General features: G+C 40.5%; 1 protein-coding gene across 2 annotated transcripts; it reads left to right on the top strand.

Annotated features, from left to right (window-relative positions):
- The first annotated feature begins 39 nt into the window (after positions 1–39).
- On the top strand, positions 40–13,813 carry pum3 (pumilio RNA-binding family member 3). Of its 2 annotated transcripts, none has more exons than XM_061215721.1 (18): positions 40–143; positions 587–680; positions 856–1,134; positions 1,338–1,485; positions 2,675–2,750; positions 3,249–3,342; positions 3,443–3,509; positions 4,672–4,846; positions 6,648–6,751; positions 7,791–7,869; positions 8,108–8,206; positions 8,885–8,938; positions 9,047–9,127; positions 9,572–9,714; positions 10,152–10,374; positions 11,153–11,240; positions 12,078–12,168; positions 13,453–13,813. In XM_061215721.1, exons 2-18 carry the CDS (start codon positions 596–598, stop codon positions 13,580–13,582), a joined length of 2,016 nt encoding a protein of 671 aa, XP_061071705.1. In that variant the 5' UTR covers positions 40–143; positions 587–595; the 3' UTR covers positions 13,583–13,813. The 2 variants fall into 2 exon arrangements, with proteins under 2 accessions (XP_061071705.1, XP_061071706.1); XM_061215722.1 differs by having other exon boundaries at positions 137–250.
- Positions 13,814–15,497: the final 1,684 nt, after the last annotated feature.

Here is a 15,497-nt window from a genome sequence, read left to right as displayed (position 1 = left end):
CTCCGGTAACCACTGGAGTTTGCGAGCTTCTGGGGAAATGTCCAATCCTTTGTCGTTAACTGGAAAATGTCTTTGCGACAGTCCCTGCATCAGTGATTGGATGAGACGTGCCGTAAATCGATTCAGGTTTTGCACATGGGAAGGTATGGTGGCGTGTTTTCTGCTTCATCAGTGAAATATATTTAATGTGAAGTGTGTAGCTTTACGCGAAACGTTTATTTGTTGACTTTGTGAGACCGGGTGTTGCCGAGTAAGTTGTTCGTTTAAATAACAAGCATAAGCAAATGTGAAAGGTATTCGTACGTTTTTAGCACCGAGTTTAGCCTGTGACTCGCTGTACAGTTAGCTTACAGTGTGATCACTGTGAATAGAGTAGTTAGCTAGCTAACTCAGCTTGTTATGGGTTGTACATTGTTAACATCGTTTTGAATGAACGTTAGGGATATCTATCTATTCGCTGTATTGAACGTACATTCACTTTTATTTTTGCTGCAAACTATGCTAGGTGGTTCCAAGCGAGCAAAATCAAACGGATGACATCACGTGTGAATTTTAGCTAACCCAAACGTGTCCTCTTCTTAAACAGTGAGATACCATGGAAGCAAAGCATAAGAAGAAAGTGTTTTCTCCAAAGGGTGAGAAGAAATATGCACAGAAAGGAAAAGTAAAACCTTTCAAAGGTAAGTATGTTTAATTTAAGTCACTCCAGTTTAGGATAGGTTGTGTCTAAGGGGCGCAATGCACTTACCCACTTTCTAATGAAGGATCTGATTGTGCGAAAAGTGACTGAAATGTTTTATGCCTTGATTCTGATTATATTATTATTTATTTAAAACATATTTTTCCATATCCCAGCTAAACCAGCAGGTAAACAAGGTGGCAAACCGACAGGAACATTCAAACCCCGTCCAGGAGAGAAAGGAAAGACATTTCAGAAGCCTGGAGGAAAGGGAGGCCCACAGAAGTTTCTGAAGAATAAACAAGCAGACGGGAAGTTTCTGAAGAATAAACAAGCAGGCGGGAATTTTCTGAAGAATAAACAAACAGATGGGAAGTTTCTAAAGAATAAACAAACAGACGGGAAGTTCTCCGGGAAGAGGAAGTTTCCCCAAGGGAAGGAAAAGCAAAAGGAAGGTCTGAAATGTATCCATATGGCCCGATCTGTAATTTATATTTAGAAGAACAATTTTACCTTGAGTGGTCTGTATGCCAGCCACCGAACATTAGACCATGGGCAAAGTGTATTTTCATCTCAAGTTTTCTAATTCAATGTCGTGTTGGATAAAGGCCTTCAATGCACTGCATTTCTTTGATGGCGTGGTGCTTTTATCTGTCAGGCTCCTCAGGTCCTGAAGCAAAGAAGCCCAAATGGGATGAGTTCAAACAGCAGAAGAAGGAACTGAAACAGAACCGGCAACAGAATGAGAAGAAAGAGAGCTACCAAATTGTGAGCCGAGCCAAACAAGTATGGGAGATGGTCAGGAGGTAAGACTCCCACTGCAACACGAGGCAGCTCTTGCAGAATGCATATACTTAGACCAGGGCATTCAGAGTATTCAGGGTGTTCTGTATGCTGGTTTTTGTTCCAACAACAATTGCAATCCCAGAACTTTTTTTACAAGCTGTGGATGGATGGATTATTTATCCCACGTTGTGCTTATTGTGCTATACAGCCACTAAATGCTATATGACTCATTATCATTTACTCTGACTTTGAACTCTTAATTATCTACCAAATTATTTGTTTTAGTGGCCATGTGTCCGTGCCTTGACGGTTTAAGCGTCTATTGATTCATCTGAGCTTGTTAAAATTTTGGCATTGCTATTGTGGTTGGAATGAAAACCAGCATACTGGGGTTCCCCAGGACCCACAATGAATACTGCTAACTACTTCTCCTGGGTAAATGGTGCTACCGATTGCCCTGGCTGTATTCACACCTTACTCCCAGCTAAAGGGAGGTTGGAAAACCAGTTCTTGCCCTAAAGGAACTTCAGTTGCTGGTCCCTGAAGTCTAGTATAGATTAACTAAAGGCCTTTGGATTGCTGAGACTTGAAATGGCAGTGGCCAGGGTCTGTCAGAATACACATTGATTTGCAGGTGGAGATGTAGTCATGTAGTCATGATGAAGTCAGATTTGTTTGTACATTTACATAAAGGCATTTAGTCGGCACTCCTATTTGGAGTGACATGCACAACTTGTATGTTTTACATGCATTCATTTTCTATAACTGAATGCTTTACAGATTTTCATTCATGTTGGGCACCTTACTCAAGGGTTCAATTGCATTGGGTGTCTAACCCTCATAGGCTGCTTTACAAAGCTCAGTTTGTGAGCTGTTTTACTGCATTCATGACTAGTGCAGCTATGCGCCACATTGCTCCATGAGACCACCTCCAACATCGACATGCATTGAGCTGCACTCTGACCATCCAAATCAGGATTCTGTAACGTAGAATTCAGTGGGACCCACATTTTGCATAGCAGCCCAAGTGCGTCGATAATTTCCCCACTGAAGTCACTCAAGCCAGGACATGTGTAGGGGTAAAGCTTGTAATTTGTGTGAAAAGTGTGCTTTTCTCAAGTCAGGATGTGTACATAGATGACAATATTTGACATATAAAAAAATTTGACCAGAATTCTGTTCACTATTGCATGACTCTTTCACAAACAGGAAAGACTGTGATAAAGCAAAGCGAGTCAGACTCATGAACGAACTTCAGGAACTTGTACGCGGTAAAATAAAAGCAGTGAGTATACACTTACTTTAGCTTGTGTTCTTACAATCTGCTAAATAACTAGTTAAAATAATGTATAATATAGCAATGAACTGATGCATTGTTTTTCTGATTGTCTAATAAACTATTACTGATATTATTTTCAGAATTTAAATTGTGTAATATTGGTAGAACTAGTGGTAATATTATTTATTTGTGTAGTTATCTAATCATTTATAGTATGTTAATTAAATGGAGTTACTATTTATAATCTTTAATGATTCTACTCAGTGTTCTCATGTGTAGACTTGTATTGATTTCAGACACTTTGCATGGCAGTATAGGTGTTGAGTTTTTATCAGAAATGTAATATGGTGATTTGCAAAAGGTATGAAGAATTGAAAGGATAGGCTCAGCGATGTTCTGATTACCAGCGTGTCTCTTTGTTTAGTGGGTGGGGACACCTGAGGGTGTGCAAGTGCAATGATAATTGATCTAATACATGTTGTGCAAAATCTGTTCCTTTCGTAGATCGCCTTTGCACACGATTCCACCAGAGTGCTGCAGTGTTTCATTCAGTTTGGCGATGACAAGCAGAGGCAGGAGGTGTTTGACGAGCTGAAGGGTAAAAAGCAACTTTGTTTTATTAACCTTGCATGCTAATGCAGTGATTGGTTTACTACATGCTTATTTATTGTAACTTTTTTTGTGTTTCTTAAATATAGATCACATTGTTGAACTTAGCAAGTCCAAATATGCAAGAAATATCGTGAAGAAGTTTTTAATGTATGGGTAAGTATCTGGTTCATATATTTTCAATCTTTTTATATGGCGTCCCTTACAGAAATGGTTAATAAAATATATTCCGAAGATGAGAAAAGATACCATAACACTTATATTCGGCAAATAATTGCAGCTTTAAGATACAAATAAATGTCTGGCATGTTCAGTTACAAATGGGCTGTGTATCTGTTGAGCATAGTAAATTAATTGATTAACAGAACCTGTTTTAAATTTTGAAAAAACGAAGTACATCTGAATTTGGTTTGTACAATCAAAAAATAATCTTGCTCGGTTTCCATCACAGTGTGTATTTATCCAGAATAGTCATTGGTTTGACAGTAAATCACTGTCTGACTGCCGGCAGTTGAGTAAAGTTGTATTTGATGATGAAAACAAGAAGTTCAGCTTTGGTCGATCCCAGCAGATAGATGGCTTGTGTTTTGTTTATCTTGGCTGGTACACAGTGAACAGCACAGCAATAAATCAAAACCTCCCGAAACAAACGGCAATATTATTGAAACGTCTTGCATATTTGTTGCGGTGTTCAATTTCTTGACTGGCGTGCTTGCTTCCAGCAGGCCTATGACCGTTTTTTAGGACAGAGTTTCCAATTTGTTCTGTTCTGAGATTTATTTAGGAGAAGTTGACTGTTCATGTTACTTGCTTTAAAGTCCTTGACATCCAGTTTTGTCAGTTCAGTCTCAATAGGGAATGTGATTTTTCCTGAGCAATCAGAAAATTCTACTTAGCTGACCCTAAAGTGTCCTGGGGCAGCAAGTGTTTTTTGCTTTATTGATGTATATTCTCTCCTGCTATCAGCTGTCAACATGTGCAAAATGTAGTTTCAGAGCTATTGGAGAGCTCTCCAAAAATGCTCATCTCCTTAATGCTAAACTGCTCTTTCATAGCTGAGTGTACAGTATGTGTCTGCTGTCTCATTGTGACTTTGCTCTCATAGCTGAGTGGGCACTCTGTGGGGCTCGCCTGTCGTCTTGTAGCCCTGCCGTCTCATAGCTACCCTGTACACACCACCTGTGGTCTCATTGCTGACAGTAGGTGGCTGCTGTCTCATAGCTACCCTGTACACACCGCCTGTGGTCTCATTGCTGACAGTAGGTGGCTGCTGTCCTGTCTTAGTGATGAGTGACCTTCTCTTCGTCTGGTCCCTCAGGAGCAAGCAGCAGGTGGGGGAGGTGATGAAGTCCTTCAAGGGGCAGGTGAGGCAGATGCTGCGGCACTCTGAAGCGTCCTCGGTGGTGGAGTACGCCTACAACGACAAGGCCATCCTGCCCCAGAGGCTCATGCTGACCGAGGAGCTGTACGGAAACACATTCCAAGTCTGCAAGGTAGGCCGGCCTCCGGCCAGCAGGGGGCACTCTTCAGAATACTCTACTTTCAGAGTATCAGTCGCAGAGTATAGCGGGCTCTCTTGGGTCAATTTTGCTTTTTGGGTAATGGAACTTGTTATGATTGCTTAACCGTTAAACATTAACATTTTATCATTCATTTTGTTCCAAATGGAAAGTTAGTCGCAAATAAAGGCATATTGAGGGCTAGTGGGCATTGATATGTATGATGGCATGATGATGAGCAATTGATAGAAAGAAATTTACAATAGGGGTATTCATTGATTTAAAAAAAGCATTCGATACTATAGACCATTCGATTTTAATTTCTAAGTTAAATACATAAGGGGTGAGAGGAGTTGTTCTAAAATGGTTAGCTAGTTATTTAAACAATAGACAACAATATGTGCAATATGCTGGTAATACATCAGAATGTATGAAAATTGAATGTGGGGTCCCACAAGGTTCAGTTTTGGGGCCTAAACTTTTTGTTTTATATATAAATGACATCTGTGAAGTTTCAAAATTATTGAGGTTTGTGTTGTTCGCAGATGATACAAATTTCTTTTGTTCAGGAGATAATTTAAAAACTTTATCTGAAAATATTGGAAATGAAATGGTTAAACTTAAATCTTGGTTTGATGAAAATAAGTTATCGTAAAATTTGAAAAAAACTAAGTTTATGGTGTTTGCTAATAAAGAAAAGGATGACATCTCATTATCTATTGATGGAATTAACATTGAGAAAGTATCCGAGTTTAGGTTTTTGGGTGTAATAATGGATGAAAATTTGACATGGAAATCTCATATATCACATGTAAAAAAAAAGGTGTCCAAGAATATTTTTATTTTGAACAAAACAAAATATGTTTTAGATTGTAACACAATGAGAATGTTGTACTGTTCACTTATACTGCCTTATTTGTGTTATTGTGCAGAAGTGTGGGGTAACACATATATAAGCAATACAATGCCATTGCTTTTACTACAGAAAAGAGCAGTTAGAATTATTCACAAAGTCAAATTTAGAGAACATACTAATGGATTATTTGTTAAGGCACGGTTATTGAAACTCAAAGAGATAATTGAACAGCAGACATTATTAATTGTGTTCAAAGCTAAAAAGAGAGTATTGCCAAAGAATGTGCAAAAACTGTTTGTGTTTTCCTCAGAAGATGAAAATCATAGAAGGAGATTTGATTTTAAGCATCAAGTTGCTAGGACCACTTTAAAACAAATGTGTGTTTCTGTTAGCGGCGTCAAACTTTGGAATTCTCAACAGAAGGATTTAAAAGGTTGTACAGATATCTTTCAGTTTAAAAAAATGTATAAAGAAAGACAAATTAGACAATATGCATATGAAAATTAACTTTTAAATTAATGTTTTGAACTTGAATATGACTTCTATTTTACAGGTTATTTTGTTTTCTGGTGTTGGAATTAAGGGTGTAGTTGATGGTGTGGGTGAAGGTGTAGGTTAATGGAAAAGGCAGACCATCTAAGAATGTTGTGTTCAAGGAGGGGGCAGACAAAAAATAAGAATTATATTCTTCTTTCTGCTCCTTTCCAATCATGAAAAGCATTAATTTGACAGATGTGTTGTGGACTTGTGTGTTAACTTTATATTGCAATGTGCATTTTCATGAAAGGAACAAATAAAAATGAAATGAAATGAAATGAAATGAAATGAGGGACATGGCTAGACTATATTCATTCATCTTCAAGGTCCACGGACTCCATTTTCCACCAGGCGGTGTAATCTGAAACCTGTAATTATGTGCTCCCCCCCTCCCCTCCCCAGTCTGCAGTTTGTCCCACACTGGACAAAGTACTGGAGAGCAACCCAGAGAAGCAGACTAGCATTATGGAGGAGATGAAGCAGATCCTCACACCTATGGCCCAGAAGTGAGTATCACACTTGGGGATGGCACACCCTGGTGGAGATTGGCTAGCTAGCTAAGATCTTGGGGAACACTAGGTGGCCAGATGTAGACACTGGAGTTTACACCCCTATTCTTTCAATGAGGTAGAATTGAGTCCTTTCAGTAAATAATATTTTGAGTCTCAGTGCTTGGGCTTTCAAAAAATTTACATTTTACTTGTCTTTGACGGGCAAAGGAGCCACATTATGAAAAAATAAATCCAGAAATGCCAAATTTCTCTTTACTTCACAATGATTGAACTGCTCAGTTCACTCACCCTTATAAGGTGTGTAATGTAACAGTGGTCAGCATTTCACCTTTACAGGATTAGTATTGATTCTTACCTTGTGTGTAAAGGTTTAATATAACCTTGTGAATTTGAAGATGGGAGCTAGACCAGTCATAAATATGTCCGTAACAGTCAGTGGAGCAATGACAACAGTGCTTGGCCAGTACTTGATACTAGGAACTGGCGAAAAAGTATCCTCCAATTAGTGTTGTCCTATTGATTTTTTTTACCAGAATACTTTTGTGATTGGGAGAGCTCCTCTGTTTCTTCATAGTATGGTTATGTTGCAGCTGTCTTGTCCCTACAAATCTTTGGCTGATTGAGGATGTGCTCCCTGTGGGGTTGGACATCAGAGGAAGTGTAAATTATTTCAACTCCAACATCATTACTTTTATTAGTTTTCTGTTTATAAGACAAAGTTGAGGATTCTTAATAGTATTGCCTTTTGAAAAAGGTTGCTATTGACTGGCTGTATTGATTTATTACAAAAACAAGCTTTCTGTTTGTTTATTTATTTCTTCTAAATTAGGCCTATGGGTATACCTGTGAAATTGGCATTATGATACAGTTGGTTAAATATAGACCTCTTTTAGAGGTATGATATAAAGTTCCATCTGTTTGTAGGCCCATGTAAATATGCACATCCAGTGTGTAGGCTATCCTGCCCTTCATATATGTCCAGTTTTCATAATATGAAATAATAATAATGAGTGCTTCCTGTTCTTGTTGACAGAGAGGCAGTCATAAAACATTCACTCGTACACAAAGTGTTCCTGGACTTCTTCTTGTTCTCCCTACCCAAACAGAGATCGGTAAGTTGCCTTCCTTTATCAAAGCCTTCTCAAGTAGCCTACACTGCACCGTGCCTCCTCAATGGTGCAAAAAGGCAATGGTTAAACCGAAGCCAGGCATTGTCAAACCACAATGGAAGCGACCATTCAAAAGGATTTTATGTGTGTATTTACAATGCTCTCTGGCCCTTATGAGGTTCTGCTGTAGAGAGAATGAACTATGGTCGACACTGCCACATTTCTCCGTGTTCCCTGACAGGAAATGATCGAGTCGATTCGGGAGGCAGTGGTGTACATGGCCCACACGCATGATGGGGCGAGGGTCGCTATGCACTGCCTGTGGCACGGGACCCCAAAGGTCAGTCACCATGGTTACGCAGCTAACCGCCCATCAAACCGGAAAGTCTGACAGGGGTGACAGAGGTCCCTGAGAACTCACAGGAGAAGATTATGACACGAGTCATGAATTTCACGTGTTCAGTGCCCCCATAAAAACGCACAAACAAGGCACTATCCACAAGATTCTCAATCTCTGCTTGTGAGTCTCTGAGACACAGAAATCCACTGATCTGTCACCCCTAAAATGATTTATTGTCCCACAGATGTTGTTTTTATTAGTTTTCTTATCGCAGATTTTATATAATACTCATTTCTCCAATAAAACCACAGCCCGAGCTGAGAAATGAAAAATGTCTATTGGCTTCTTGGCAGACAGGCAAGCCTTTCTAACTCACATGAGATTGTCACGTCTGAATTTTATTTTAATTTCTTTTTCCAAATAAAAGCTGGTTAAAGTTCTGTTCCCAGCTGCGTTACCTCAGAGCTGCACAGTGGGGGTTACATGACATTAGTCATTTAGCAGACTCTCCTATAAGTAACCCTCGAGGGAAGTACAGTTGCAATGCTAGAAGCACATGGATACAAATTTGTACCCTGTAGATGAATCTGACTTTTATTTCATGCTTGCGACCAACTTCTTTTTTGTGTGTATATCTGTGTGTGTTTGTGCATTAATTATAATAATTTTCTTTTTTAGGACAGAAAAGTCATTATAAAAACCCTGAAAACGTACATCAGCAAGTTTGCTATGGTATGTCTCATTTGTTTCTCATGGAACTGCATGGTCATGAATGTGAGATTTTAGGTAATGAACTCTGTTCATCTCCCTAACGGAATTGGGATTTTGTTCTCTCCGCAGGGGGAATATGCACATCTGGTGCTCCTGGCTGCGTTTGACTGCATCGACGACACCAAGCTGGTGAAGCAGGCCGTGTTGTCCGTGAGTGCTGCTCCAGACTAACCCCACATTCATACAGCAGCAAATGGAATCCTATCACCTAGGTTACGCTGTCAGTGCAGAATGTGCCTTTTGGAACGCTGGGAGTATTTCTGGGGGCGGGGTTCTTGAGTGACACTTTGGCCGCAGTAAAAACCCTGGTCTGCGTTTCCTGCCTATGTCCACTGGTGTGCCACAGTGTTCGGCTAATCAGTGTTTGTTTGTTTCAACAATTCCAATGAAAACAACCCAAATCAGTGATTTTGGGGTGGAAAAATGTTCTTGTGGAAAATAAAGTTTTTTTTTTTTGCCACTAACGCTTGAAGGCTTACAGGGCTTCCCTTGCGGACGGCTCACTGTGACTGCAAAATCTCCCTCTCCCTCCCTCCCTCCCTCCCTCTCTCTCTCCCTCTCCCTCCCTCTCTCCCTCTCCCTCTCTGCCCACAGGAGATTGTAGCGTCTCTGTCAGACATCATCAGCAATAAGTACGGGAAGAAGGTGGTCCTGTACCTGCTGAGTCCTCGAGACCCTGCCCACATCCTGCCCGAGATCATCCAGGTGCTGGAGAAGGGGGACGGAAACGCTCACAGGTGAGGTCATCGTTGTACAGTCTCCTCCTCACAGGAATTTCATTAGAATATTGTAACAAAGATTTGAATATACACAAACTTTTATTGCAACATTTACATGACAACATTTTTTTTTTCATTGGCAAATACTGTGTGACTGACTAGTGTATCATTTTCTGTGTACATCAGAAGTCACCATTTCATCTGAAAATTTGAATGTTTGTTTTGGCTTCATCTGAACTGCAGCCTCCAGTGCATGTTCTGAATCCTTTTGATACAAAGGGGTAAAGGAGGCATTATGCCCAGATGATAATGTTTAGGCCGGGGGTTTATTATATGCTACTCATCAAACGTTATTCTCAAGGTGAAGGCACTGACATCTAAAATGCAGATTTTTGGGTGCCGTTCCCCTTTAAACGGCGGTGTTAAAGCCCTGCTTCTCTCCGCTGTCCGATCAGTAAGAAGGACGTGGCCGTGCGGCGCAGGGAGCTGCTGGAGGCCGTGTCCCCGCCCCTGCTGCAGCACCTGTGCGACAACGCCAGCGCCATGGCGATGGACAAGGCCTGCAGCGTCGTCGTGAGCGACATCCTGGGGGCCGCCACGGGGGACCTCCGGCCCGCCATGCAGGCCGTGGCAGACCTGGCGACCGAGGACTTGACCCCTGGCGGGGTGGAGGGTCGGGTAAGTGAAGTGTTCTCTACCAGGATATGGAGGGGGGAGTGCGTTCGGTGACAGAAGCTTGGATCTTTTCTCCAGGATAGGGAGGGGGGAGTGCGTTCGGTGTCAGAAGCTTGGATCTTAATAGCATCAGGGTTGTCATTTCTTTTTTCTTTTCTTTTTTTTCCGATTAAATGCTAAATGGGCTGCATTTACAATGAATGCCTGTCATTCACACACACACACACATGCACACACACGCGCACACACCAATGGCAATAGGTTGTCATGCAAGGTACCAATCAGCTCGTCAGGAGAAATTAGCGGTTGGTTGTCTTGCTCAAGAACACTTAGGCACACCCAGGGCAACCTTCCCACTGCCAGACGATCACTCATACCTCCTGAGCTAATGTTGCTCCCAGTGGAAATTGTCTATTAATCAGGAAATGTTGATTTTTCAGACCCTAAACTGCCTTTTTTGCTAAACATTCTCTCTTGCAATCAGCTCTTGAGTACAAGAGCTCTCATTGTGTGTGCTCATTATACCTCATTTGCTGATCAGTCTAAACAAATCACTGACTTGCATCTCTTGATCAAGCCTTTTAATGGCACAAAAAATGTTAATTAATTATATTCTGAGTTACATTGTTACTATTGTTTCTAGTCCTCCGCCGCCTCTATTACGTAAAAAATGTTTTCTTTCTTTCTTTAGAAATGTCGTCAGTAAGTAATTTAAAAGCAAGCGAGTCCTGCCTTTAAACCTGTCTCATTGTGATGGTTCCTTCGTTCCCCTATTGTGCAGCTGCACATGGCAGAGCACCCCGCTGGCCACCTGGTGCTCAAGTGGCTGATCGAGCAGGACGCCAAGATGGAGGAGGCCCAGAAAGAAGGTGTGCGCCTCCACACTGCGAGGGGGGATTAGGTCGTCTGTAGGGCCATATTACAGAAGGATTTAAAATGGCTTCCCTAATACACATTACAGCACATTACAGCACACATACATCCCAGATTCATCAGATCTTTTATCTTTTGCACCGTACATGTCTGATTTCCTATAAGTATCTAAATCTGCTAAGACGTTAATATCGAATTTGTACTAGATTGTCCCTGTGGGTCATAGATCCATCATGTGAAGTGGTGATCTGGGTTGTTTTCTTAATCCTGCTCCCAGCATGGTGCCTCCAGCTTTTGCCTGCAATCCCTCGATGTTGTAATCATCTCCCCTGCTAGATTTGCCTAAATGGGCAGTAATGCAAAAGCATGCATCTTAATCCCATATCTCCCATTTGCTCAGTTCATATGTTGTGCTGGTTGCTCATCTGTTTTATATGAACATCTGTCCCACCTGGAAAGCAAGCTACACCTCCACCATTGTGATCATATTGGGTTAGTTGGTAACACTTGAACCCTTCTGCCATTACACTGTCCTACATGACATAACACAAGATGGCATAACGGATTATGTCAGTTTGTCAAATCACATAAAACTCACACTTTTATTGGTATGACTGTTACTGTAAGTGATGAGTTATGTCATTTGACACAATTATATAATCTCTTATATGTAATTTCAGCTGTTATGTCTTGTGTATCAGTGTTATGTCAGGCTTATGTTGTACGGTTTGAGCAAAGTGTTACTGATTTATTAGTATTTATGGAAAATGCATGTTAAGTGTTTGTGCCCATCACTGGGTCCTGTCCCTGTTTAACCCCACCTGTCTCCACAGAGCGCTTCTCCAGGGTCCTGCTGGAGCAGGTGGGTGTCGACAGGCTGAAGACCTGGGTGTCCGTAAACAGAGGAGCCATCGTGCTCTGCAGGTGAGACCATCTGTCCCCATACCCCATGAGTCCCATTCTCCTCTTTTATTATTCTTTTTTTTCTGATTCAACTGGTGTGTGTGTGTGTGTGTGTGCGCGCGCATTTGGATGACGTTTTCATCCAAAGTGATTTACAGTTGATTAGACTAAGCGTGTGTGTGTCTCAAATAGAATCAAAGGAGAGATTTTCCACTCCTGACAGCTGACTGGAGAGAATGCTGACCCAATAAATACTAGTGGCCCCCAGAGATATTTAGGGTCTGAAATCAGTATTTCCTGATTGAGAAAAACACACCCATCACATGATGTCATCACCACGTCACATAAATAAAACCTACTGGAGGTGTGCAGTATTCCACAGCGGCTATTCTGGCACTGACATATGATACATATCCCTCTCTCTGGCTCTCTTTCCCTCTCCTCCGTGCCCTTTCTGTCCCCCTCTGCACTCCAGCCTGTGCGCTCGACCGAGTCTAATCTCTGTAAGACTTTAAGCAGCCAGAGATTTGCCAGCTCACTCTACACGACAAGGGAAAAAGTATTTCAATAGGTCACTGTTTTTGTGTTTCCCCTGGGTTCCATTAAAATATGCAAACAAAATTTGCTGTTGGATCCACTAGTCTATAAAATATTACCGTAATTACAAATGTATTTTGTTTTATTTGAATGTTTATGCAGGTATTTTTGGTATAAAATAACAAAACTAATTTGGGTCCATTTTGCAACTGTACTTGTCTCAATATGAGTGCAAAAAGTGTTGTTTGTTCGCTTGGATCATTATTTAATACAAGAAGTGTCAGTTTGCGCTTTTAACTATTAAACCCCATTCCATAACAGCGTTGTAACTCACCAGGATGGTACAACTTTAAGAAATGCCTGTACTTGGAGTAAGCTGTTGGGTACACTGCATGACACAACATTATCGAATGTTATTGAAGTGTTAAAAACAATCTAGGAAAGTCTCGCTAAATACTCAGCTGCTGTTTCATCGGCAGATTAGCATATGCTGGTATTAGCATGCTAGCATATGTTATCAAAAAAAGCCTGAGTAAGGTGTGGTAAACCTGTTCGATATTGCATAGTGAATGAGCAATATTACATATTGAATCAGCCAATCCATATTTCATCAAATTAGGCTGTTTCCCATGTCTGACCTTCATTTGTCCTTCTCGTCTTTTATTTCATGTTTAAACCAAGTCAACTTCAGATTCAGCTGCAAAGTGTTTCAAAGTAGGTTTAGCTGTTCCTTGTGTCTCACCTTAGATGTTTTTTTTTCGTCTTCAGTCTTCTTCAGAGTGCAGATAAGGGTGTCGCAGAGGAGCTGAAGTGTGCGCTGAAGTCCATCGTCCCTCAACTGAAGAAAATTGAGAACTCAAAGGGTGTGGAGGCTCTGCTGGAAAAACTGGCCAAATAGAGACTCCCTTTCAACATTTCCTCACAGATTTAAAGCAGACATTTTCTCACCTGGTCCACTATTTTATAGTGCCAAGGTTTTCTGAGTAGCAGCATACATTGACCTTTTATTTTTTATAATTGAAGGTTAAGACAGTCATGATTGTGTTGGCTGCAGCTTCAAGATGTCTAAATGGATGAAACTTGTGTCTATTGTAAAGCAACTTTTTAAATATAAAAGATGTGGAAAGTACTTGCTAGTCTTGCGAAAGATTATTACACCTAAGAATGGGGTAATCGTGTGTATTAACAGGGCAACAGCTTTGATAGAACCATAGTAATATACCCTTATGACCACTGCCATATCTCAGCCTTGTTGACTAGCTCAGGATACAGGGAGTAATTTGTCCTTAGCTCATTGTGGCAGGTGGTGTAGTGTCTCTAGGTTTTTCTGCACATATAAGAACTGCATATTCCAGTGTCAGAAGTCATCATGACAAAGTGGATCAGAAGAAGGTGTTTTCCAGTCTCTGCTGCATTACACTTGCACATTTCAGTTGCTACCGCCAGTTCTGTAACGCTATAACACCCTCAGAACATGCACATATTACATCGATATTATTGCCCATTGTCACTGTATTTAAAATACAAGTCAAAAGCACCACATCCTCATTGGTGTATTGACAGTGAACATGCACCAATCCCCTCCAGAACCCACATAGATTCCCTGGCCTACCATCTGCTTATTTCTCCACAGAACTCTCCTCCAGAGATCTCTCCTCTAATCTTTTGAAGGATTATCAATGCCAATGTCACAGTATTGTCATAGCGGATTTTATTTAATGCTACACTCCCTGCCGCGATTTAACGTTCCAGAGCAATCCCGAGATCAATTACTGCCCGGACGAGCGCGTTCCTGTTTTTAACCATCGAAATACTGTTCCGATTCTTAGATGCTTTTTTAAATTCGGGCCACAAATCATTTATTGCTAAATTTTTTTAATCCGATTAAATTAATATGGATTGTTCATAAGGTTCAGGTAAGGTATAGACAGTTCCGTGAATGTAACTTCATTGTTAACAGCCTACTAGAGTTTTCTGCATTACATAAATATCTGATGTACTACATCAGGGGTGTGCTTTTTATGGAATTCATACTTATACTATAATTAGCTCAAACAGATGTTTGGTATAAAGTAATTGATAAACCCATGAATGAGCAACTTTTTTGTTTGCCGATACGTTTTACTGTGGCTTAATCTACAAGCAAACTCCCTCACATGAATTCCCCGTTGTGGAGATTTCTCATTCTGTTTGAAATACAATCGCATTTCTATTTTCAGAAAATGTTTAAATCAATGAGGAAAATATTCAGAATATGTATTGTGATGAGGACCATTTGATTTCCTATAAAAAGTGATTTACCCAGTCCAAAGCCCTTCATCTTCATTTCATGTTCAAGCGGTTTTAGTTTCCAATTATGTCAGTAAGTCTAAATGAGACTTGGTGAATAAATTGTACGACCAGATTACGATATGGCTTTCATTTACATTGTTTTTATGACCAGGGGAAGATCTCAACGATTCTCTCCTTTAAAATAATTTTCTGTAAGGCAAGCTGTAAAACCAGATTAGTGTAATATTGCTCTCAATCTATAATGCAGAATGATTGGCACATTTAGAGGGTTTGTTCACTGCTTTTTTCGCATTTAATTTGTGTACATTTTCAATTAGCCCAACCCGTTTTGTGTTCAGCAAAGGATATTTTGGATATTTCCAGAAGTTTCAGGTGACCAGCTTTTCAGTGGCTGATATATAGGCATCCAGGGTTTTGTAGCATAAGGCAGAAAATAACTATTCCTTTAAATTGTATAGTGTTCGGCCATACTGTATGCAAATTTTGCAAATTTTAGCAATGCTGTGTGAAACCATTGGTTT

Source organism: Conger conger, chromosome 12 (assembly GCF_963514075.1).
Source record: "Conger conger chromosome 12, fConCon1.1, whole genome shotgun sequence".
Classification (NCBI taxonomy): Eukaryota; Metazoa; Chordata; class Actinopteri; order Anguilliformes; family Congridae; genus Conger; species Conger conger.
This window is presented reverse-complemented; position numbering and strand designations above follow the sequence as displayed.

What these genes read in the sequence shown, in the direction of transcription:
- pum3 (XM_061215721.1), top strand. Translation starts at nt 596, where the DNA reads ATGGAAGCAAAGCATAAGAAGAAAGTGTTTTCTCCAAAGGGTGAGAAG. An exon ending in GAAGGAAAAGCAAAAGGAAG is followed by an intron (nt 1,135 to 1,337) that starts GTCTGAAATGTA and finishes TTTATCTGTCAG; the next exon opens with GCTCCTCAGGTCCTGAAGCA. An exon ending in CTCACACCTATGGCCCAGAA is followed by an intron (nt 6,752 to 7,790) that starts GTGAGTATCACA and finishes TCTTGTTGACAG; the next exon opens with AGAGGCAGTCATAAAACATT.